This window comes from Mytilus edulis, chromosome 4, assembly GCF_963676685.1.
Source record: "Mytilus edulis chromosome 4, xbMytEdul2.2, whole genome shotgun sequence".
In the NCBI taxonomy this organism is placed as follows: domain Eukaryota; kingdom Metazoa; phylum Mollusca; class Bivalvia; order Mytilida; family Mytilidae; genus Mytilus; species Mytilus edulis.
This window is the reverse complement of record NC_092347.1, coordinates 31092488-31119754: the sequence shown is the minus strand read 5'-3', so window position 1 is coordinate 31119754 and position 27267 is coordinate 31092488. Positions and strand designations below refer to the sequence as shown.

Genomic DNA, 27267 nt, shown 5'->3' with positions numbered 1-27267 from the left:
AGCAACAGTGTCCATGTTTATTGATGGAAGGAAGTCAACTTACAATTTTAAACAAGATTTTCTTTGGAATATTAAGGTAAGTTGGTTAACATTAGTTCCAGTAGTTTCCATGGAGAAGATCTCTATAACAGATGACTGATGCCAAGTGATGTCAAAGGTCAGGTGAGCTAAAAACTGTACTGCAAGGTTACCATTAATAAAGCTAAACGGTAATAATAAATTTACATTGCGACATTTCAAACTTCTAATTCAAAGTTATTCCATTGGTTGTAAATAATTAAAATTTGATCAAAGTTTCATTACATCTCTGATTCTCATATTTAATTAAGGGATAAATGTTTATCCAGATTTGCAATTCTTTTTTTACCAATTACTTTAAAAGTCTAAATAGTTTTGACGTTTTTTTTAACTGACATTGTAAAATCCAATTCTATTGAATAGCAAAATTTAAAAATGAACTATATGAATTCAAATAGTATAAACGTTTATAAATCTCATTCAGTGCACAATTAGTATAGATCCATGTTAAATGTAGATAACTTTTAATCATATTTTAGTTTGTTACTTCAGCTTATTTAAACATTTCAATAGCACATATTTTTTTCCAAATGAATGCAAATTAAATTGACAAGGTTAAATGGTAAATTTAAATTCAAATCATGACATTTCAAACTTCTAATTTAAAGTTATTCCATTGGTTGTAAATAATTAAAATTTGATCACAGCTTTAAAACATCTAACAATTTAATTAAAACACAAATGCAACATCAAACTTATACACCCAATCATATTAAATAATTGTTTCATTTTTGTCTGTACTATTTATAAAATTTGGTCTGCCAGCACTATTTTGCCTACTAATGAGTGTCCTAAGTCCAGAAGGCAATGTTTTAGCCATATTCAGGACAAGAACATACGACTGTAAAAGGAGTCATTGTCTCAGTCATATTCAGGACAAGAACATACAACTGTAAAAGGAGTATAGAACTACTTTATAAAACAACCTATCAATAAAAAACATTAACTTTGCCATCAGCATTTACTGCATTGTTATATTACTAGGTTATTGAACCAAATCTAGAGGATATTGTTTTGAGGAGAAAATTTTCCTTCTCATTAGTAGTAATGTCTTGTGTAAAATGTCATCCTTCTAAGAAAAAAAGCTTGAGACATAAATTGATATTTTCACAGGGACAATATTGACAAGTCTTTGCAGATTAACTATGTAATTTGGTTTCTGGTGGAGAGTTGCCTCATTGGTAATCATAACACATCTTTTATTTGAATGACAAAGTTTTCAAATTACAAATGCTGTCTCATTGACATACCAAACATCTTCTTTTAATCATTATGACCAGGGAATAATGTTATGTCTAGTTATATTTTGCAGGGGAATGTTGCAATATACAATAGCAGTATTGATTTATAGTACAAAAAAAACTTTTTAATAATGCATTATAAAAGTATGTTTGATAAATAAAGGCAACAGTAGTATACCGCTGTTCAAACTCATAAATCCATGGACAAAAAACAAAATCGGGGTAACAAACTAAAACTGAGGGAAACGCATTAAATATAAGAGGAGAACAACGACACAACACTACAATGTAACACACACAGAAACGGACCAAGCATCAGACAAAATCCCACGAGAAAAACAAATATAACATCTGCATTTCAAATTTGTATCAGAAGTACAAAATTTCTAACTTTTCAATTTTTAAAAAAATAATGTTTGAATACAAACTCACATTGAATCCACATGAAAAATTTCATGCAATACAAAAGAAGGGTGGGGCATAAGTTAAAGAGAACAACTAAACTACAGAAAAGAGAAATACTTATACATATCTACTTGTATAATAGTTTTTTGTATGTGTTCGTTACATACTGTAAACTCAGAAATTATTGCATGCATTTATTATTCTGATTTTGTCATTTTAAACTAAAATGCAATTTTAATTTTTGTGATATTGAGATAAATCATATTCAATTCATATGAAAATTTCAAAATGCGAGTTTAGATTATTGTGACTATAACCCTTATGCATTTTTCGCAATAATAAAAATATCGCAGTAATTTCTGAATGTACAGTATATCCTTATTTAAGGTCTGTCAGACGAGGGTGACATATTTGACCATTACAAAAGGGTTGATGTCCTTTTTTTTTTTTTAAAGATAAATTTGTACATAAAATCTAGTAAATATTGATTTAAATTATAATACCCTAATTAATGAAATCCTTATAACCTATTAATGAAATCCTTATACCCTAACTTTTATTGCCTTTTCAAAATCCTTCACATCCAGGCTTCTCTCTCAAAGAGTTAAAAAATATCACAGATTTAACGTATCAATATCTCTAACATTATTGTTCAGCTGGAAAACATTTTATCTATCAATTTGATGACACAAGTGGAGAACAATGTGTTGTTTAAAGTAACAATAGATATCATTTGTCAAGAAAAAAAAGCTTCAAATTCTTTTTTATAATCAAGAAAGAAATGTGAAAAATTAATCTCAGTGCAAATCAAGGTAATATTACAAGTGGCAATGCCATTTACATGTAAATACAGACGAAACCTTACATTCAACAGACACCCACGCCTATTTTGTATTGTTACAAACAGAGAAGCTGATCTAGTGATTCATACACAATTAATTCCTGGAAACAGATAAATAGGAAATAAGCCTTATTTGTGACATTTAGTTGTTTTGCAGCTTCTCTAATAACCATCTACTTTACAACAATTTTTTCTATGAGTATTTTGTTTTGCTATAAAAGTTAATAATTGTTAGTTAGCTGTCCTCTTCGCTTGGAGTTTCTTCACTAGCTAATATCTCTAACAGCTGATGAAACCTCTGTGAAACCTACAATCAAAACAAATAAATGAAACACAATACATCTCTAGGCTGTCATCAAGCAATACAGATATACCACATACAAATCATTATTTAAGATATATTCAGATAATTCTTTCATGCCATGCTCTATGCTCATTTTAACATTAATAGGCATTAAATTTGTAGATATTTTACACTGAGTTTTAGGGAGATGTAAAATATGATCAAATATAATGCTAGACACAAAAGGAAAGAATTATTCCAATTATAATAGGACAAATACAGTGTCTCTAAAGGTCAAAGCGTCAGAAAATGCCTTAAAAATGTTGGGCTGTTCTCGTTTCTTCTCTGTGGAGTCTGTACATAACATTTTCACAGTTTAAAAAGAGTAAATATATGTTGTTTGATAAAAAATATTTAATAAAAGCCTATGTAAGTTGCTAAAATGTATATATTTTATTAGAATAACATGAAAATAGCGAGAATGATAAATAGTAAATTTGTGCACATGTGTAAAACATATTTTGTGCCAATTAGAACAAGGCTTAGTTTACAAGGAATAATAAGGACGTCACATTAGAATAACAAACTATTAAGGTCTAACATCTTATCTGGCTACAGATGCTTCTTTTATAGCAAAAGACTGAACACTTGAAGGATGGCATTGTATCAAAACATTTTAACCTAGGAAATGTATTTATAAGCTCTTTTGTCTAGCGTCCTGTTTGCCATGTTGATTTGGTAATTTTTAAACATAACCTTATTAAAGGTATTCTATCAAATTTTCATTTCTGGTTTGCTGATAAATATAATCAATCTAAAGGGTAGTGAATTACTCAAATAGATTTGCACTTTACAGTAATTCAAATCATTTCAGCAATGGTAATTTTAATTCAAAGGAGAGCAATAGGTAGATATGCTGTTTTTTCTTTGTTTCTATTAAGGGAATCTCATTGGGGGGTTCTGATCCCGGATCCCACTTACTGTTTTGTCAGATTCCTGTATCCAGCTTACTACTGTACGCAAGCAATACTCATTTTTTTGTAATTTCCGGTGTCCTGCTAGACTTCATTTCCCGTTTTCATGGCACAATAATTTGACTTTCATGTGTCACGCTTACAAAAAATCAGCAATCCTGCATCAGGCTTACACCCCAATGAGACCCACTATTAATACTTTGTAAATACTAATCTGTGAAAAACCACATGTTTTTAAGGTATCTTTCACTTATTCTGAGATATATGCCAGCAACACTCAAAATCATACAACATTTCTTATTTCAACCATATTTCTAAACCTAACATTTATACCTGCCTCTATCCAATATTTTATTCCAATCTACTGTAGATTCATTTATTTTCATGGGTACAAATTTTTAGTGGATTGAGGAAAACTTTTTCGTCAATATTTGATTTCATGGTTTTGCCCAAGTGTGCATAATTTTTATTTGTTGAACATTTAATTTCGCAGTTCACAACACAATAAGCAACGAAATCCACGAAAAATTGGTTACCAACAAATAATAATGAATCCATAGAAACATGATTCATAAAATCTAACAGTAAAATGACAATTCCATGAAATTAATTTTTCTAAGAATTTGTACAATAAAAAGACATGGCCAACTGACCTGTTGAGGTGTTTTATCACGTAATTGTTTGGATATGGTATTAAACGTTTCTGATCCTGGTCCATTCGTCTTCACAACTTCTAATATAATACGATCAGCATCTCTGAAAATAAACATAAAAAGTTCCTTATTTATCAGCAAAACTGTTTTCTTTGGGTAAAATAAAAACAAATCAATATCTTGCAAGGTCCCAGTTTGCCCATTGTTATGTGAGGCACCCAAAAAAAAATCAATATAGACACAAACCAATGCAATTGTATGTTCCTGGGTATGAATTTTAACACAATTTATAATATATTTTTCTTTTTCAAGTTATGATGTGATATAAATTTGTCAAAGTCCTCATCCCTTTAATATTTTGTTTCTGTCAGTCCAATACATTTTAGGTTTTGTAAATTTGTACTTAATTTGTCCTTTTACATGTTTACAGATATCGCCCTTTTAAATGCCACGAAGCTCACCAATGAAATGAAATTAACAAACATTTGCATTATATGAGAGTAAACCTTCATTCACATTCAGAAGGGGTCAAACAAGACAACCAGGCACTATACAGTGATGAAAAAGAGACAAAGACTGCCATAATTTACCCAAAGGAACCTTCTTTAAATAAATCAAATGTAACCAGTAATGACAGTATTTTTTCTAGATTTATATATTTCGTTTTTACATAGGAAACTCCACAATAAAATTTATGATAAAAAGGATGATATTTTGTTCCCTAATGTAAATTTTCCTTTTTTGGATGGTGATGTTCCTTTGGCACCTTCTTAAGGTGTTTATATTTCACAACTCGTTGGCTATACCTGTGTCTGTTGTGATGTTTTTAATTTAACAAACATAATCTATGTATTAGTGGTAAATTATAAAGCCAGGGAGTTTATTTCCACAAATTGCTTAAAACATTTACTTAATTTTTCCATAGTTTAATGTGTAGTATTGGCTTTGCTCATTGTTAAAGGCCGTATGGTAACCTATAATTTTTAATTTTTGTGTCATTTGGTCTCTTGTGAAAAGTTGTCTCATTGGAAATCACACCAAATCATGTTTTTTATAAAGACTTTCCACTTCCCAGAACATAGATGCCAACCCCCTTTTGACACAATCAGTAACAAACTATCAAATTTTCCGTATTTTTGAAAAGTTTTCAGTAATCATTCATAAACGTGCATTTGCCAATAAAAATTACTGACGAGTGGTTGCAAAGTGATGTACACTAAAATTTGTCATTTAACATGTTGTCTGTAGTATGTATTCCATTCATTAATTGTTCAGATGTTCTCGACTTAAACATTTTTGTTTTGTCAAGGAGAAGTAGAGAAAGCGGGAAATCTACTTAATAAAATGCAAGTTTGCTTCTTCGGAAGTCAGTTAGTTACCCAACAATAGGTTGATAACTCCCGAGAAACCGGATGCATTACATTGGCGTTTCCTAAATACTGGACCAGGACGGAAAAGTAATGATAAAAATCCGCGTTTTACAAAATTGAACGTCGATGATTGGGAATCCGTAACTATTCGACTTTGACCGTAATAGCGTAGTTTTTATCGCAAAATCGGAAAAACTACGGAAAAATCGTAATGGTTGGCATCTATGCCAGAAGTGTGTAGTGTGGTATAAAACTGTAATACTAGCATTTTACTTTCAAAACTTAATCAGAGCCACTTACTACTAACTATTAAATGACAATGTTACAAGAAACTGAGGAAACCTAGAATTTTAGGACCATACCTGTTTGTTAACTGGAGGCAAAGAGTAATACCTAAGTCATTAGAGAAGAAATGATTTCCATTGTATGACAAACAGACGGTCAACGATATACCATAATACGTCTTATAAACAGGCGTATAAAAATAAAATACTGCATGACCTAATAAACTTACTTGTTCCAGTTCGATCCAGTATCAACACTATTACTTCCACTATCAGACAATTCACTGGCTGATTCTGATTGGCTTTCTGCTGTAGGTGAAGAGTTATCTCCCTTCTCTACTGTTTTAGCAGACGACACTTGTTTTGTTACTGATGCTCGTCTAGGTGTCAATCTGTTTATCTCTGTACTTTGGTGTAAGGATGAACCTGAGCCATTTGAGTCCGTATTAAAACCTATCACACTGGACTCAATCTCAGGATGTACTAAACTGATTGTCGATTTAGGGCTGTCAATACTTTTAGCTTCTGATAGTCTACTATTAGACCTACTTAAATCCTGCTCTGGGTGAGAAACATTCCCAGATTTGACTGAAGCTACTGATTTATCTGAAACTGCTTTTGTTTCAATATGAGTAAAAGTACTCATTTCTCTTTGAACATTTTTCACATCTTTTCCGAATGTTTTGAAAGTGATATTTGAGATTGGAGAATTTTCAATCTTTTCTGTATTATCTTCCTCTGGCACAGTTGGAAGTCTTTCATTGGTATGATCAGAACTACCTACAAAACCTGTCTTATTAAAACCAAACTGAGACAAAGTAGAATCTTCTCCTCTAGCTATGGTACATATAATATTGGCTGGATTTTCTGAGGGATCTAAACTTTTGATAAATCCGATATTTGACATCTCATCAGACACAGTGATAATAGGTTTTATAGTGTTACTATCTGAACTATCTGAAGATGAGGCAAACAATTCCTTCACAAAGTGTTTTTCAGCGCGACAAGACGATAACATTGGAGTCACATCAGTGAAAGATTTTGCAATCACATTTGAAACAGAAGTCTGACTAGGAATAATTTTAACCCCAGGAAATGCAAGTGAACTGTGATTGTCATGGGAAACATCCATTGACACATCTCCTTGGCCTATCATGGCAACCTTCAAAGCTTTGGCCAAAATATCAGGACATGTCGTAGATTCACTACCATTCACATATGGGAGAGTACTACTTGAATTGGATGTGAGTTCCAAATTAGGTTCACATTTTCTTGGTGAGATGTTGGCCTCTTCATTCAAAACAACAAAACTACTCCTTTGAATAACAGTTTGACCGGGAGAATTTTCACTTTGTTCTATATCCTGGGAATGTTCTGAAGGTTCTATTTCCCGTACAATATTAGATTCAATATCAATTTCTCCAGAATGAGGCTCAGCAATAGTTTCTGAATTACTTATTTCATTCACCTTTTGAGAAGGCATACGTTGATCAACAGTTTGTGAAGCACAAGATTGATTTATAGTTTGAGAAGTACAGATTTCTCCAATATTTTTTATAGTTCTAGTGCCATGAACAGCTGATAAAGTGCTGGGTATTTGGTTCACAAATGTTTCCGACTGATCACAAGTATTATAAACAACAGGGTCTGGCTGAGAGCAGGAATCACTACCAGAATGGAACCGGGTTCTGTCTTTTTTCTTCTTGGAACCATTTATCTGATAAATACACAGTACATTTTATTTTAAGAGGGTTTCACATTTCTGTTTTTTTTGGGTTTTTTTTTTAATAGTTTTCATTACAAAATGCTTCTTATTGCAAAGTTCATTAGACTCAGTAAAGTTCAAATAAACTATATAACATTATGAATGATAGATATAAGAAGATGTGGAATGAGTGCTAATGAGACAACTCTCCATCCAAGTCACAAGTCAGTTATTAGTAATACATCTCTAAAAGGTTTATTTATAATGTTTTTCTTTGAATTTTATAATTATTTTATAGTTATTCGTACTATATTCTATTGAAGCCTTATTCAAGTTAGTGTTGCTCAACTTAAAGTGTCTACATTGTGTTTTGTTTACTGTAGTTTGTCTTTTTTAGTGTTCTTTGTCTCATAGGAAAATATCCCTCATTACAATCATATGAGTAAGCACCACAAGTCATTTCCAGTATATTTGTTTCTCAAACAAATATTAATATGTAAAATAAAAAGGAGAATTACATCTAGACCATCAAATAGTTATTAAACAAAATTGAACTTTATCTTAATACATGTAATAATGCAGAAGATAACAAGAATGTGTCCTCAGTACACGAATGCCCCACTCGGACTATCATTTTCTATGTTCAGTGGAATGAAATTCGGGTAAAATCTCTAATTTGGCATTAAAATTAGAAAGATCATATCATAGGGAACATGTGTACCAAGTTTGAAGTCAATTGGACTTCAACTTCATCAAAAACTACCTTGACCAAAAACATTAACCTGAAGCGGGACAGATGGACGAACGGACGCACAGACCAGTAAACATAATGCCCCTCTACTATTGTAGGTGGGGCATAAAAATTGTAATTCTATTTTTCATTTCTTCAAAAAGAGAAAACGAAGGAAAATTATACCAAGGAATCAATATATTAAAAGTAAGGCCAAATACAATAATATGTATGACGCGGAATAAGGGTCATAAACATCGAATTTAGCATAAGCTTAAATCATTTTAGCATATGCTATATTATAATTTAGCATATGCTAAAATGATTTTAGCATAAGCTAAATTCATTTTAGCTTAAGCTAAATTTCATTTTAGCATAAGCTGAATTCATTTTTGCATAAGCTAAAATCAATTTAGCATATGCTGAATTGTTTAGCTATACATAAATGTTGGCGCGGAATCAAGGTCATAAATATTAAAATCAAAGTTTATTTTAGCATATACTTAATGAATTTAGTTTATGCTAAAATGATTTTAGCATATGCTTAAATGAATTTAGCTTATGCTAAAATGATTTAAGCTTATGCTAAAATGAATTCAGCTTATGCTTAATTAATTGTTTTATCCAATCAAAATCTCGCTTTCTTAACTACTTTTATACTTTTCTCTGGTATCAATAAATAACCACTTTCTAAAATTAATAAATGTTTTTTCTTAATGTTAATACATATATAAACAGTGGGGACTATGGCCCTCTGTCATCCCACTTAATCAGTCTCTGCTACCAATTAAGCCGATTTTGTATGAAAATTTAGGTCTCACATGTTGAAAACTTTCAAATTCTTGACACGTGTTTGTTGTTTAAATAAAATTCTATGTGTAATTGTGTATACATTGTATTCGACCTTTTAACCCTTAACGGTGCTATAGATATACAATGTGTACATTTGTTGCCGATTGCATGAATGAAAACTTCACTACGGTGTGGTGTTAAAAGGTCGAATACCATATTAAAATCGATGACAAGTTGAGATTAGAACAAATGATGTTTTTCAATCTTGTTCAATGATTTAGCACTATCAGAAATACAGGTCTATTTTTATTTGCAGCACAATTCCATTTGTAGCTTTTGAGTAGTTCTGTTTTTGATAGAACTTTCTTAACTTTTGCCAATCCTTTTTACCTGTAACAGAAGGGGTCAGTGCAAAACCTCCGGGTACTCGACCCACCCCACCGGGTTTCGACCATCTATATATTAATTTCAGATTACAAAATAACAATGTACCAAAATCAAGTAAAACATAGTGACTAAAGAAAATTTCCCAAAAAAGAACATTAAAAAATTATGCAAAATTGAAATTAGACAGCAACCATATGATTTTCTGAGGGGGAGCTATGGATGCTTTCACCCTCAGCTGCCACTATATGTAATGCTAAAATTGAAAGATAAAAATTGCTTTTGACTTGTAGTTCGGAACAAATCCATAGCCCCCCCCCCCTTTTTCAGAAAAAATATAACTGATACTTTAATCTAACGTATAGAGATTTTTTTTTCTAACACAAGTGCCTGAGAGGCCAAGTAAATTTTCAGCTAAATTGCATTTGTAGTTTTAGGTCGAGTTATTCTATTTTTAATTTATGCATTCCCCTTTTTAGCGATATATTAGGGGAGGGATAAATCGAGTCGAATTCAATTAAATGTACATTTTTGTACGTGTGAATGAGGCCTTAAACAATGACTGGATTTCCTGTGAATTCAGCTTAGGCTTAATTATTTATGTTATCCAATCAAAATCTTTCTTAACCACTTTTATACTTATCTCCGGTATAAACAAATAACCACTTTTCTCAAATTAATAAAATTTTCCGTTGCTGATCCAGAGATGGGCGTAGAGGGCGTACGCCCTCTCCCCTTTGTTTGGACTTTTTTTTATATTATTAAATGATAAATCAGACTATACTTCGTGAATTTTGCCATTTCCCGTGTACTCCAGTAGTTATTTTTTTGGTGGAGTTGACCAGTGCGTCGAACAAACATCACTCAGTCATTTTAAAATTCAAATAACAGTAATAAATTGCTTAGGCTGGGGATGACACTCATAACACCTTTAAAGCCAAAAAGGATTGAGAAAGAACGTATTAACTTCTATTTCACTATTCCACCAAACAGAAAGTAATACTCTATTAAATAATAGACTATTACACACTCTTGAGAAAAAAAGTTCCATAAAAATATTATTTAACTACGAAAACATGTTGAACTCAAAACGCCCAGCCTATTTTAAAATAATATAGCTGAATAATGAGCCAAAGTATGTATAAGCTCTAGATAGATTTAAAGTCTAAGGTACGATTTGAGGAGGCAGTCTTAGATATTTGAGAGAAAACAAATGACTTTGATTTTTGCCTTAAACAAGTTCTGTCCGAAAGTTGACTGAAAACAATAGTTTTGTCCACTTTTTATGCTATTAGAAACAAAAATTTCTAACAGAATATTTAACATTAAATGAACATGCATGATGAATAAATACGGGCGTATATTTTTTTGTGGCCGGGGTTTGCATGTATTACCAGAATGACTGTTTCGCCGAACTGATATGTTGAATACTTTTTCAAGACCATGCAGACTGCAACCTGCCTGCTGGTGTGGACTTTCTGTCTCCATTTGTCGACCGTCATTCATAAATTGAATTGTAAAATTAACCTACAACACGTACAAACCGGCGAAAATTCTACTTATCTATGTTTTACTGAGAAGTCCCACATTAAATTTATAAGTACATAGCTTTTGATCCATGCTATCATTTTATGAAAGACAATTAATAGGGAGAATACATGATCGAAAATGTCCAACCCTTACGCTTTACAGCAACTACAAAATAAACATGCCCCACGACAGAAAACCGTTTAAAAATTGCATGTTACACTTATTTTTATGTTTTTTAGCCCCAAAAGGGTCCCAATATGTTGTTTCTCGCTTCGCTTGCCGATCTTTAAAAACTTAGCCGCCTTTCCAAAATCCTGGATCCGCCCCTGGTTCTATTTTTCACAACACATGTACATCTATATATATAGTAACAATTAATCGAGAGAATATATCAAACAGATAATTATACAATTCAATTACGGACTGCAGTCCGCATATACACATAACCCATTAATGGATAAAAGGGTAAGATGAGATTACTTTCATGAAAGTATGCTAACTTGACCAAATGACTGGTCAATATCAAACTTATATATAAAACCCCCCCTGAGCTTGGGCTCGGATAATTTTGTAGCTATCGTTATAAAATATTTTTGAAATTGAATTTGAGTTCATTGGTGTCTTTTACAATGAAATGAAATAAGAAGATATGATATGAGTGTAAATGATACAACTCTACATCTAAGTCATAATTTGTAAAAAGTAAACAATCATAGGTTAAATTAAGGCCTTCAACACGGAGCTTTTACTCAAACCGAACAGCAAGCTATAAATAAGAGCCACACAATTTGTTTTATCATATTTTCGCCACTGCCGGGAAATTCTTCAATTAGTTCCTGCATTATTTGATCCTAATCTTCCGCCGAAATGTTTGAAACGTTAATTTTTGTTAAAATGCATTTTCTTACTTTATCTTAAAAATGCACTTTCGCTAAAAAGATTAAAGATCTATTTCTAAAACGTAATAAGTTAACTGTATGCTCATTATTGTAGATCCCGTAAATTCATTTTTGTAGGACTATCGATTAAAATTCATAATTTGACAATTTTCCATCAATATTTGGTGTGATTTTATTTTTTTTTAATCTTAAATCGAGGAACAAACATGTCAATGTTTTTCTCTTTTGAAATAACTTAAGATTTGATCTGGGTTATATCAATTGTGCAGAAGCAGATCGGAATCAGTTATGACGTAGACAGTAATCATTCTAATCGTAATCATGTTCATTTACCATAACGACGATGAAAGCACATCATATAATGACGTTTCGACATCATATAACAGTGGCGGACCCAGGGGGGGGGGTGGGGGGGGGGGGGGGGGTTCCAGGGGTTGGTTGATCAATGCATTTGAATGGGAGCATATACTTGGAACCCCCCCTTTACTCTGTGTTGGGACCCCACCCCCCCCCCCCCCCCCCCCCTTAAAATGGCTGGATCCGCCACTGTATAATGAAGTTAACCGAACCACATGATATAAGATTACAAGCACATAATATAATGACACAACCACATCATATAAAGATGTTTGCACATCATATAAGTATGCATGCACATCATATAAGTATGTATGAACATCATATAAGTGTAGTTGCACATCATATAAAGATGTTTGGACATCATATAATGATACTTGCACATAATATAAGCATATTTGCACGTCTTATAAAGGTGTTTTGCACATCATATAATGACAAGTGCACATTCATATAAAGGTAAGTGCATATCATATAATGACAAGTGCACATCATATAAAGGTACATGTAAATGCACATCATATAATGAAACATTGTCATAACAAGACAGTTTTGGCGTACCTACTACACATTCGGTACTCATTTTTCTGGGATCCGGGGCCGTCTGGCCACTACAGAGATTCAAAGTTGCCCATTATAGCGAATTTTACATATTTACCACACATTCGGTACTCTTCACCATATCTCTACGACAAGGTTCCAAACCGGACCAAGCTCATTTCAAAGGTATTGGCCCAGGCTATTCCCTGTTCAATATTTTTCTGGGATCCGGGCCTGTTTGGCCACTACAGAGGTTCAAAGTTGCCCTTATAGCGATTTTTTTTTATATTTACCACACATTCGGTACTCCTCGGCATATCTCTACGGCAAAGTTCCGAAACAGGACCTAGCTCATTTCCAAGGCTATTCGGGACTTAAATATTTTTCTGGGAGCCTGGCCCGTCTGGCCACCAAAGAGGTTTAAAGTCGCCCATTTACGTATTTTCCATGCCAACCACGTGCACACATTCGGTACTTTTCGGAATATCCACACGGCAAAGTTCCGACCGGACCTAGCTTATTTCAAAGGTATTGACCCAGGCTATTCCCCACTCAAATATTTTTCTGGGATCCGGGCCCGTCTGGCCACCACAGAGGTTTAAATTCGCCAGTGGGTGACCCGTCACAACGTCATTTAAGCAGTCTCCGGTAGGTTTTCAGTATACAATCATCTGGTTTTTTTTCTGGCTTTCCATAAATATTTTTCTATCTATATTTTTAAATGTTTCTGGAGTGATGGTTTTTGGTTTTGTTTGATATATTATATATTGTATTACATCTTTTTGAATCTTTCGTGCCGTTTTATTGATAAAAATCTTTATTACATACATAAAGACAAATATGCATGTTATCTAAAAATTTACGACAGCTTGAAAGGGTTATAAAACGACGTATCTTTCCCTGCATGCTTTTTAATGATTTTCAACTAAATTTGAATATTGAATCGACTGCTAACAGCCTGTTGTATATTGAATATCAATTTTAGAATATCTAATGACGAACAGACCTCTAGCTGCACATACATATCTAAAACAGAATGAAATGCTTAAAAAAAAAATTCAAGCTGTGAAATTGTCGATTTCCACTGATAAATTGCATTTAACTAAGATTGAACGATTTTCGGAACGATTAGGTCTCATGCAGTTTTGGGGTTTCTAGACATATCATCAAAATTGGCTGCTGGAAAAAAGTGGCTGCTATCTTGACTGGCCAATAAAAGTGGCTGCCAGCTCGAGTCTGGTTCAGTATTCTCCTGTTCCCACGAAACCCAATTGTCCTATTCTTAATATTGAACGATCCTTAGTTTATACATATTTATTTATAGTGGATTGGGAAGCAAGTTTTGCAACTTATATTAATCTCTTTCCACTTTGCGGGTGAGAGTGCTGCCTTGTAGCGGCACTAGCCTACTCTTTTTCGAAATCTACAAGGGTGTCTTTTACGTGCAAGAGATATGGCTCTCTCTGAACACGGGTCAGCCATTTATCGTCCCCTTCCGATGGACTATCATCGTTTCCTCAAGACCATACTCGCAGATGGTGTCAAGGGAGAGCCTTAAAAAGTTTATTTAGATTTCTTTTATAAAAAAGTACACTTTTTGCTACATTTCGATTTCAGACTTATAAGATGTCGAATTATTGGACGTCGGACTATTTGGGTGTCGGACTACTTGGGTGTCCGACCAAAAGGGTGTCGGAATATATAGGCTGCCCATAATGGTTTACTTTAACAAACTTTGACTTGGATGAGAAAGTTGAGAAAATCAGCAGACATAAAGCAAAACAGACAAAAAGCAACGGACAAAAAGCAAAAGTGTCGAAAAAAAAATTATAGACAAAAAGCAAAAGTGTCGGACAAAAAGCAACGTATCGTTCGTTTTAAAAATATACTTGGCATAAAAATGATAAATGAAAATTATTGATACAAAATAAAACAATCTTACATTTGTATTTATAGAAATAAAAGTTATAAAGGTGAAAAAAATAGACTGATATTGCTATAATTCACCCAGTCTGTGTACGTGGTATTATTATAAGATATATAGATTCAATGCCATTGCACGATTTTATCCCTATTCACCAACAAAAGAGACCCGGCTTAGACATGAAAATTTATTTTTTCATTACCTATAACAAATATAAATAATCGACATATAATTGAAGAATGATTTTAAGTCTTCGTATCATCAGATCTTTCACGATGATCGAAAAATGGTCTTCAAAAAGCGGTATTCTTATTGACTAACTGTACATCACGTGTTATTCCTTAAGCAATTGCATTACTCCATAAAACTTATCCTTCATGATAACAAGAGGTCCCACAATAAAGTGCACAGGTAAATTAAAAATAAAACAATAATAAAATTAGTGTTTTCATGATCATTGCTAAAAACATGTAAATTAAGTGTTGAATGCTTCTTTTAGTAACTTCATAGGGTTGTAAAAGCTTTAACGTACACACATTTTCAGAATGAAGCACTTCTTAAATATCATGATAAATTGAAATGTGACCAGTATAGGTACAAAAAACGTGGATTTTTTTTTAATGAAAAAAAAATGTGTGGACTTGAACGGCGTTTTTTGTCGACTTAAGCAGAACTTATTATTGTGAACTTTAACGGTGCCACAAAGGTGTCATGAGAACTACTTAATGTTCCAGAACAGGATCCGGGCCTGTCTGGCCACTGCAGAGGTTCAAAGTTGCCCTTATAGCGATTTTTTTTTTATATTTACCACACATTCGGTACTCCTCGGCATATCTCTACGGCAAAGTTCAGAACAGGACCTAGCTCATTTCAAACGTATTGACCCAGGCTATTCGGGACTTAAATATTTTTCTGGGATCCCGGCCCATCTGGCCACCAGAGGTTTAAAGTCGCCCATTTACGTATTTTCCATGCCAACCACGTGCACACATTCGGTACTTTTCGGAATATCCACACGGCAAAGTTCCGAACCGGACCTAGCTTATTTCAAAGGTATTGACCCAGGCTATTCCCCACTCAAATATTTTTCTGGGATCCGGGCCCATCTGGCCACCACAGAGATTTAAATTCGCCAGTGGGTGACCCGTCACAACGTCATTTAAGCAGTCTCCGGTAGGTTTTCAGTATACAATCATCTGGTTTTTTTTTCTGGCTTTCCATAAATATTTTTCTAACCTAGAACTGACTAAAAGGTGTCAGGCTGACAGTTCTACGTACTGTTCTAGAACAGTTCTCCTGACAGATTTAATGAGAGGTTAGAAGTGATCTCCACTGTATCTATATTTTTAAATGTTTCTGGAGTGATGGTTTTTGGTTTTGTTTGATATATTTTATATTGTATTACATCTTTTTGAATCTTCGTGCCGTTTTATTGATAAAAATCTTTATTACATACATAAAGACAAATATGCACGTTATATAAGAATTTACGACAGATTGAAAGGGTTATAAAACGACGTATCTTTCCCTGCATGCTTTTTAATGATTTTCAACTAAATTTGAATATTGAATCGACTGCTAACAGCCTGTTGTATATTGAATATCAATTTTAGAATATCTAATGACGAACAGACCTCTAGCTACACATATTTATTTAAAACGGAATGAAATGCTTTAAAAAAAATACAAGCCGTGAAATTGTCGATTTCCACTGATAAATTGCATTTAACTAAGATTGAACGATTTTCGGAACGATTGGGTCTCATGAGGTTTTGGGGTTTCTAGACATATCATCAAAATTGGCTGCTGGAAAAAAGTGGCTGCTATCTTGATTGGTCGATAAAAGTGGCTGCCAGCTCGAGTCTGGTTCAGTATTCTCCTGTTCCCACGAAACCCAATTGTCCGGACTGTGCACATTTGACTTACTCTTGTTCTCTTGACTTACTGATTTAAAGAGAAGTTAGAAGTTATCTTTACTGTATACTACTAAAACATATTACATTCGTTAACAATAAAACATGTCACCAGAATGTTTTTGGATGTTTCAGAAAAATATGTTTAGTGTTTGCGTTTCTCGGATAACAATATAATGATTGGTTCCCGGCTATATCCATGTGACTCCTGGGTTCTTCTAAAGATATTTTATAGAAGAATCATTAAAATGAAAATAAAATCTGCCGTCGAATATTGTAGATTTTTTTTATATTGGATAACATTAATAAAGTTTACGATGATTATTAGAAAATTAAGACACACCAGTTCCAACTGTTAAAGGAGCCTATTTTCAGATGTGTCTATAAACCCAAAGGTTGAATAAGATTCAAACGTATTTAACAGACTTATAAAAATTAGGGGCAGGAATGTTAGACTCTTTAGACCTAAACTCTGACCTTTAGTGAAAACAGACCATAAGTTGTCCAACCTGGGCCTTTTGGCCCATTAAGACATTTGACCATTGCCAATAAAATGCACCTAGTAGGTAAAAAAGTATTGACGAAGGGAAGTTTTGACACTCTTTAAAAAATGTGGGTTAGGCATGTTAGACCATTTAGACCCAAGTTCGGAACTTTTGAAGACAAACAATAGAATATCTATCTTTGGAGCTATAGTGAAGACAAACTATGAAATATCCCACCATGGCCTTTAGGCCCATTGAACCTTAGACCATTACCTATCATTTGTCCCTAGTGGGTAAACATGATTTACCTAGGGGAATGTTTGTCAGTTTTTTTCAAAAATTAGAGGTAGGCATGTTAGACCCTGTAGACATAAGTTTGGACATATGGTGAGGACAAAATATGTGTTGCACCACCTGGGCCTTTATGACCATTGGAACTGTGCTCTGGTTTTTTTGCATTTGGTGTAATTATACAATGAGTGTAAAAACAAAGTCAATTGGTAGGAAAAAATCACTGTGTTCGTGACAATTTTTCTTTCTGCTTTCCTAACTCAATTTTGCTTAAGCAGTCGGACTTAAAGCCTGGACATTTTGATTTTTGTCGAGCCTGCAACTTTTGTTGCAGAAAGCTTGACATAGGGATAGTGATCCGGCGGCTGCGGCAGCTACGGCGGCGGCGTTAGCTTACTTCTTTAAAGCTTTATATTTTAAAAGGTGGAAGACCTGGATGCTTCATACTTTGTATATAGATGCCGCATGTTACGAAGTTTCCCTCAGTCACATGTCCAATGTCCTTGACCTCATTTTCATGGTTCAGTGACCACTTGAAAAAAAAGTTCAGATTTTTTGTAATGTTGAATTCTCTTATTATAAGTAATAGGATAATTATATTTGGTATGTGCGTACCTTGCAAGGTCCTCATGCTCGTAAGACAGTTTTCAGTTGACCTCGACCTCATTTCATGTATCAGTGAACAAGGTTAAGTTTTGGTGGTCAAGGCCATACCTCAGATACTATAAGCAATAGGGTTAGTATATTCGGTGTATGGAAGGACTGTAAGGTATACATGTCCAACTGGCAGGTGTCATCTGACCTTGACCTCATTTCATGGTTCAGTGGTTAAAGTTAAGTTTTTGTGTTTTGATCTGTTTTTCTCATACTTTATTCAATAGATCTACTATATTTGTTGTATGGAATGATTGTAAGGTGTACATGTCTAGCTGGCGGATGTCATCTGACCATGACCTCATTTTCATGATTGAGTGGTCAAAGTTAATTTTTTGAGTTTTGGTCTTTTTATCTAATACTATATGCAATAGGTCAACTATATTTGGTGTATGGAAATATTTTTATGATCTATATGTCAGTCGCGCAGGTTTTATTTGACCTAGACCTTATTTTCACGGTTCATTGCTCAGTGTTAAGTTTTTGTGTTTTGGTCTATTTTTCTTAAACTATAAGTAATAGGTCAACTATATTTGTTGTCTGAAAGCATTGTTAGCTGTACATGTCTGCCTGGCATGGTTCATCTGACTTTGACCTCATTTTCATGGTTCATTGGTCTTTGTTTAGTTATCTTGGTTAATTTAATAAATGTTAAGTTTATGTGACAGTTTTTAATAAAGCTTTTTACTTAGGACTATCACCATAATATCAATGATTAGTAAAGAAGGCGAGACATTGCAGCGTGTGCACTATAGTTTTAGTTATCTATACTATTAAACGAGAAGACCTCATTTTGTGTGTCGCTTCTCTTCTTTCCACAATAAATTAATCATCATGCCTCTATGATTCTATAGGTACATGGCATAGTCGCATTTGTCATCCATTCATATGATTATTCAGATTGAGTTATTTTGGGAGAAAAACGAGAAAAAAAAAGCGTCCGGATATTATTCCGACATTGGACGAAATTGTAAGTCAGATTAGACTTCCGGTTTGCCTTTTCTTTATACTTTGAACATACATTTACTACGAATAAAGAGTATTTTCTATCTGATATCATTTTCAAATTAACTATCCACGGCGGTCACAAAGTTGATTAATTGATAGAGTCTGTATAATATATAAATGACCGCTGACCCGATTAGTAAAGTGAGAATTGAAAGTAAAAAACAAATACACTTTATTTATAGTAGGATAATGAATAAACTCATCATAGATACCAGGATAAAATTTTGTATATACGTCAGACGCGCGTTTCGTCTACAAAAGACTCATCAGTGAGTCAATCCAAAAAAGTTTAAAAGGCCAAATAAAGTACGAAGTTGAAGAGCATTGAGGACCAAAATTACTAAAAGTTTTGCCAAATACAGCTAAGGTAATCTATGCCTGAGGTAGAAAAGCCTTAGTGTTTCAAAAATTTTAAAATTTTGTAGGCAGGTAATTTATAAATATAACCATATCAATGATAATTCATGTCAGCACAAAAAAGGGCTGACTACTGGGCTGGTGATACCCTCGGGGAAATAAATCTCCACCAGCAGTGGCATCGACCCAGTGGTTGTAAATAAACTCATCATAGATACCAGGACAAAACTTTGTAAATACGCCAGCGTTTCGTCTACAAAAGACTAATCAGTGACGCTCGAATCCAAAAAAGTTAAAAAGGCCAATGTACATACTATACAGATAAGCGCTAAAATTATCCATGTGTTATTAGAATTAATAGAAACCAAAGGGGAATTTTTGGGGAAATTAACAACTATAGGTCACTGTACGGCCCTCAACAATGAGCAAAGCCCATACCCCATAGTCAGCTATAAAAGGCCCCGAAATGACCATTTAAAACAATTAAAACGAGAAAACTAACAACCTTATCTATATGTACAAAATATAAACGACAAGAATGTGTCCCCAGTACACGAATGCCCCACTCGCACTATCACTTTCTATGTTCAGTGGACCGTGAAATTGGGTTAAACCCTCTAATTTGGCATTAAAATTAAAAAGATCATATCATAGAGAACATGTATACTAAGTTTGAAGTCGATTGGACTTCAACTTCATCAAAAACTACCTTGACCAAAAACTTTAACCTGAAGCGGGACAGATGGACGGACGGACGGACGAACGAACGAACGGACGGACGGACGGACGAACGAACGGACGCACAGACCAGAAAACATAATGCCCTCTACTATCGTAGGTTGGGCATAAAAAACAAATATGCAATTTATAGTAATGAATGTACATAATGTACATTTAAGCACTAAAATTATCCATGCGTTGTTAAAATTAATAGAAAATGAAAAAGGGGGAATTTTGGGAAAAAAAGGATGAGCCGGGCTAGAAAACAAGTGTCCTGTTCCAAGGTACCTTTGACTTTTGATACCTTTTCTGAAATTTTCCAGTCATTAAATCTTTTACAAAATTTCATTGATTACAAAAAAAAAGAAGATGTGGTAGGATTGCCAAAAAGACAGTTCTCCACAAGAGACAAAAATGTCACAGAAATTAACAACTATAGGTCACTGAATGGCCTTCAACAATGAGCAAAGCCAATATCACATTATCAGCTATAAAAGGCCCCGAAATTACATTGTAAAACAATTCAAACAAGAAAACTAACGGCCTTATTTATGTTCAAAATATGAACGAAAAACAAATATGTAACACGTTAACAAACGACAACCACTATTTACAGGCTCCTGACTTGCATGTTCATAATATACTAAATATATGTTCATACTGTAATTAATAGAGAAAAAAAATGGGAATTTTTTTAATAAAGAAGAAGGAATAAAAAAGACATTTTCCTGTCCCAAAATATCTTTTCCTGAAATTCTCAAGTCATTAAATCTTCCTACAACACTTTACACACTTTCAATCACGCTCTGAATGCCCGTGATTTCGTGGGTGTGTTCTAGTAGTCTTAAACTATACAATAATTTTGTCGATGTTTGTCTTGTATATGATATGTAGATGATGGTGAACCTTAAACAAACTCTGCTAGTCCTTACTTTTATTTTTGTTGCAAATTTCCGATGGTCAAAAACCTTTGGATCTCAACTTTTCAAAAACCTGAATTGTAGAATATAAGGCCATTGCGTTTCTCATAAAAATGAGAATGGAAATTGGCAATGTGTCAAAGAGAAAACAACTCGACCAGAGAACAGACAATAGCAGGTCACCAAAAGGTCTTCAACGCAGAGCGAATAATTCTTGCACCGAAGGCGTCCTTCAGACTGTTAATGACTAAATATGTTGGTTATGTAGTGATTGATACTTGAGTTTTAGAGAACAAGATTTATTTCAGTCTCAGTGAAATGCTTTGGACAAACTTTCAGTAATTGCACATATTCTTATTTCGATGCTTTGTGTCTATAGCTATTGGCTTAAACTAATGCTAGTGTGGCTTTCTTTAGTGGTTTCGTACCGATCTTTTAGGTTAATTTATTTTCAATTGATTTTACAGTTTGTTCCAATTTTGTACTGTTACACCACTGTCCAACTTCAAGGATGGATTGAACGCTCACAAAGATGTTTAACTCTTTTTGCATGCATATTTTGTATGTGCCTGTCCCAAGTTAGAAGCCTATAGTTCCGTGGTTGTCGATGGTTCATGTCTGTCGACTTATCTTTGATTTTTTGTATTTAGTATACAGTATGTGATTTTGTCATTATTGAAGGCCGTATGGTTGCCTATAATTGTTAACATCCCAATAGTCTAGATGAAAGCCATAAAATGACAGGAAGCTCACCATATTTTATATTGCATATGGTTTGTTTTTAAGTTTTTTCATGTTGAAGGTAATAGGTAAGCTCTAAATAGGATTCACTGTCTAATGCCTTGTTCACACGTACAAAAAAAATGTACATTTAATTGAATTCGACTCGATTTATCCCCCTTTTATATCGCTAAAAAAGGGGAATGCATAAATTGAAAACAGCACTCAATCTAAAACTACAAATGCAATTGAGCTGAAAATTTACTTGTCCTCGCAGGCACTCGTGTTAGAAAAAAATAAGGTATCAGTTATACATTTTTCTGAAAAAAAAGTGACTGTGCTTGATCTTTTTTTAAGCAATACAACATTGTGCACAGTTTTTAAACAAATCAATTGATCAGTGTTTGATTGAAAGGGGAAAATTCTTGCTACGCTCAATGTAATAGGAACGTTTTTGGCCATTTACCCAGTTAAACAACGGGATCCAAAGTTTTTGGTGAATGGCCGAAAAGTCAATTTTGCTATTCTCTCATGCACCGCTTGCTTGGATGCATTTATTCTTCTCGAGTGATTTTGCGACTAAGGCAGCCACCATTTGATTTGGGGAAGGGGGGGGGGGGGGGTAAACTGTATGGATTTTTATTCCGGACAGAGTTTTTTTTAACAATCTATATATTTTTTTTTTTGCGACAAGACGAAAGCAATTTTTCTTTCAATTTTAACATATGCTGAGGCTGAAACAAACATTTTTTTTCTCATCTTAAAAAACTTTTTTTTTTCTTCCAAAAGCTGAAATCATAGCTCCCCCTACTTTGACTTTAAAATCTGAAATTAATATACAGATGGTCAAAACACGATATGTTGGGTCGAAGTCCCCGGTGGTGTGGCACAGCATGACACCTCCAGGATTGGCAAAATTTAATACCGATCAGAAACAGAACTACTCGAAAACTTTAAATGGGATTGTGCTGCAAATAGAAATTGATCTGTATTTCTGATAGTGCTAAATCATTGAACAAGATTGGAAAACATCATTTGTTCCAATCCCAACTTGTCATCTATTTTAATGTATACATTGTATTCAACCTTTTAATCCCACACAGTAGTGAAATTTTCATTCATGCAATCGACAACAAATGTACACATTGGATATCTATAGCATCGTTTTTAAGTTGAAAGATCGAATACAATGTATAAACAATTACACAAAGAAGTTTATTTAAATAACAAAAACGTGTCAAGAATTTGAAATAAATTTTCCAACATGGGAAACCTTAATTGTTATACAAATCGGCTTAATTGGTAGCAGAGGCGGATTTAGCGGGATGGCAGAGAGCCACATTTTTACATTAAGAAAATCTTTTATTTATCTGAGAAAAGTGGTTATTTATACAAGAGCAAAGTATAAAAGTAGTTAAGAAAGCGAGATTTTGATTGGATAAAACAATTCATTAAGCATAAGCTGAGTTCATTTTAGCATAAGCTAAAATCATTTTAGCATAAGCTAAATTCATTTTAGCATAAGCTAAAATCATTTTACCATACGCTAAATTCATTAAGTATATGCTAAAATAAACTTTAATTTTAATATTTATGACCTTGATTCCGCGCCAACATTTATGTATAAGCTAAACAATTAAGCATATGCTAAAATGATTTTAGCTTATGCAAAAATGAATTCAGGTTATGCTAAAATGAATTCAGCTTATGCTAAAATGAATTTAGCTTAAGCTAAAATGAATTTAGCTTATGCTAAAATCATTTTAGCATATGCTAAATTATAATATAGCATATGCTTAATTCCATGTTTATGACCCTAATTCCGCGTCATAAATATGTGTGGTTCCAGTTATAATTTAAAAAAATATAAGGTAGGTAGGTAGGGATATTTTTTTTATTTTAAGTTTTTTTTTACACTGAGTGTATTGGAGAAACATTCTGACTTTTAACAGTACATAAAGAAAAATGACAAAAAAATCTTTAGGGTAGGCTATTAATTGGAACCACACAAATATTTTTATTTTGCCTAACAGAAATTCTTTTAACCTGCATCTCAGTGATCTGTTATTAACAAATCACATTTACTATAAACGCCATCTACTATAAAATTTGAAATGTACCTTTGGTAATAATGAAATATCAACATTTTCCTTTTCTGCAATAGGATCATCATCAACCCAAGGTAAAGAGGTAGGTTCAGCTAGGTCAGGATCTATCCAGGGTAGTGTCTCTGTTGGCTCAGATTGCTGGACTTCTCTTGATCGAGCTTTTATAGGTTTATGATATATCACATTGACTTTCTTTAATACTTTATTGCTTACTCTAAAATAAAGCTCACCATCTATTACCTAAAATATACAATATCTTTCTCAAGAATTAGACTTCCTAATATCAATAAAAGATTACTAAATTTCTTTAAAATACAGTTTGACATATATATTTTCTTTGCATGTTTATTTACTATTTTTGCATTTGTTTTAATATTTTTAAAACATTTTTAACTACCGTAGATACTCGCCTATTAGTCGATCCGACTATAAGTCGGATGCCCTTTTTAGCTCCAAATTCTGAGGATTTAGTCTTGACCCTCGTATAAGTCGGACAAAACTTGGACATATTTTTTGCAGCTGACAGTTACTGAACGCCGGTAAAACCAATGCAAAGCCAGGAATTATATTCATTTTCTGCATGAATGTTTGTTTGGTTTGAATTTAGTTGATGTTGATTATGATAATTTATATAGCTGTTAATAATAAAGATGTATTTATTCCTGATGTTTTGTTAACTGTTTGATTACCGATTAGCCATGCGTTGTTTACGTAATGCATCAATGATTTTGTAGGGTATGACTAACAACCTATTGTTTGAGAAAAGCAAACATAAACCAATATGAACCTGAAAAAAATTAAAGTCAATCAATATTTTTCACAGTATATGAACAAGGTAAATTATTTATTTTTCAACTAAATGCATATATTTTCAATGCAGTGACCCTGCAAATAGGGTGGACATCCAAAAGAAGAAGAAGGTTATAATTTTAGCTTACTTTGCAATTTTGATAGTGTAATGCAAATGTTAAAAGGAGTAAATTAGATAAGGCCATATTTTGTCTGTATTATTAAGTTTTTTAATTCTGATAAAGTCTGATAAATAATGTGAAATAAGACTAAGAAAAATAAAATATATTTTAGTTGATGAATGACCATATATATGTTTTTGGTCCTTAAAACTAAAGGAGTTGAACTGTTTTCATGAAACTCTAACCGTAACCCCCAAAAATGTTACGAAATTGCTATGTCATGAAAAGAAAGCTACTACGTAAATTTTCAAGAAAAATAACTAATTCTTAGCTAGTCATGGTTTCAGCTATGATTCACTGTGATAATGGCCAATAAATCATAATTTGAATCTTTAGCGAGGGCGGTACATTGCAGTATGACCCTATTGAACCCGTTCTCTAAATTGGCATGACTAATGGGTTGGGACCAGATAATCTTTAGCTTTATCTGATTATTGACACTGCTGAAGCCAGAAAGAGCCTAAAATAAAAATCAATCCTTTGAATCATAACTTCCTTTTTAGCATATCATTGAAATAAAACATACTCAATCATGCATTCAATTTAACACTTGGTTGTGTAATTGGTATGTTATATAGTGACATCATGAGTTTTGTATGTTAACCGTACCTTTAAACAACAAGAATAACAATGGCGATTTCTCTTCAAATAGTTTTGATCTAGTGTGTTTTTATGACAGTTACATTGACAGAGCTTTGTGCCATTAATGTCTTGTTCATCAGGAAGTTCTATTACTTCATACCCATCAGGATCTGCTTCTTCATCACTGTCATCCAGAGTTATCTCCTCATAGTCTGTCATATAACTAAAATACAAGAGTTATCTCCTCATAGTATGCCATATAACTCAAATACTGTGGATTCATATAATATTTTCGTGGGTATCAATTTTTGCGAATTGAGCAAAACCAGCATTTTCGTGGATATTTGATTTCGTGGTTTTGCCAATTTCTGTATACAAAGCCTATAGAATATGTGTTATTCGTTGAACATTTGAATTCGTGGTTCACCTGTACCCACGAAAACCACGAAAAATTTGGCTTCCAACGAATAATAATGAATCCACAGTACAAGAGTTATCTCCTCATTGTCTTGTCATATAACTTAAATACAAGAGTTATCTCCTTATAATGTCATAACTAAAATATAGAGCTATCTCCTCATTATGTTATATAACTAAAAAAAAAAACAGAATTATCTCCTCGATGTCATATACCTAAAATACAGAGTTATCTCCCCAGAATGTCCATATAACTAAAATACAAGAGTTATCTCCTAATAGTGTCATATAACTTATATACAGAGTTATATACTGCAGCTGTGCTATTTGAGCAGTCAAATTGCATTGACCGTATATTCATATGTGATATACAGTCACTGACCGTATATCACCTTGTTTATGACGTTGACAATGTGTTTCCGTAGAGTTTTATTTATGACGTCAATAAAACATACAGGTTCGCAGAAATTTTACGTCTTCTGCTCAAAATAAGAAAATGATGGTTTTTACCCTAAATACTTCATTTAGAACAGTTATAAGAGTTGCAGTATATAAAGAATAACCTTACATTGTCTCGAAATATCAATGTTATTTGTACTCGGCTCGAAACAGGTAGAAATGCTCGGCACAGCCTCGCTTTCTACCTATTTCTAAGCCTTGTACAAATAACATTGATATTTCGAGACAATGTATGGTTATTCTATATATAAAGTTATCCTCATAGTGTCATATTAAACTAAAATACAGTTATCTCCTTAAAGTGTTATTTAACTAAAACCCAAAGTTATCTCCTTATGACTTTCACTTTAAAAAAATTGGCCTGGTCCTATAAGGAAACTGTTAAAAATCAAACTGAAGTAAATTAATGCGGAACCAAGAATTAAGAAATTAGAGTAAATAGTAAGAATTATAGGACTGAACAAATCAATGAGCAATGAAAATCATGCCAATAAAAGCTGATAAAAGTCAGATAGAAACTTCAAGATGTCTACAAACACTATATAGATTAACACTATATAGATTCTAAACTCCATCTACTGACACATACTTTTTAATTAAAATAATATTAAAAGGAAATGAAACATATTCACATTGGTACAAAGCAACTGTTTCCACATCAAAACACTGCAT

General features: G+C 33.1%; 1 protein-coding gene across 2 annotated transcripts in view; it reads right to left on the bottom strand.

The window, feature by feature from the left end:
* Positions 1-1725: 1725 nt before the first annotated feature.
* The window catches only part of LOC139519425 (GON-4-like protein), an 88925-nt gene continuing 63383 nt past the window's right edge, over positions 1726-27267 (bottom strand). For both annotated transcript variants that reach the window (XM_071311517.1, XM_071311518.1), the window contains exons 25-29: positions 25747-25942; positions 24179-24406; positions 6360-7846; positions 4476-4578; positions 1726-2872 (exon numbers count right to left, since the gene is read on the bottom strand). In XM_071311517.1, coding sequence (XP_071167618.1) covers positions 2801-2872; positions 4476-4578; positions 6360-7846; positions 24179-24406; positions 25747-25942 — 2086 coding nt within the window. In that variant the 3' untranslated portion in view covers positions 1726-2800. The remainder of the gene's footprint in view (positions 2873-4475; positions 4579-6359; positions 7847-24178; positions 24407-25746; positions 25943-27267) is intronic.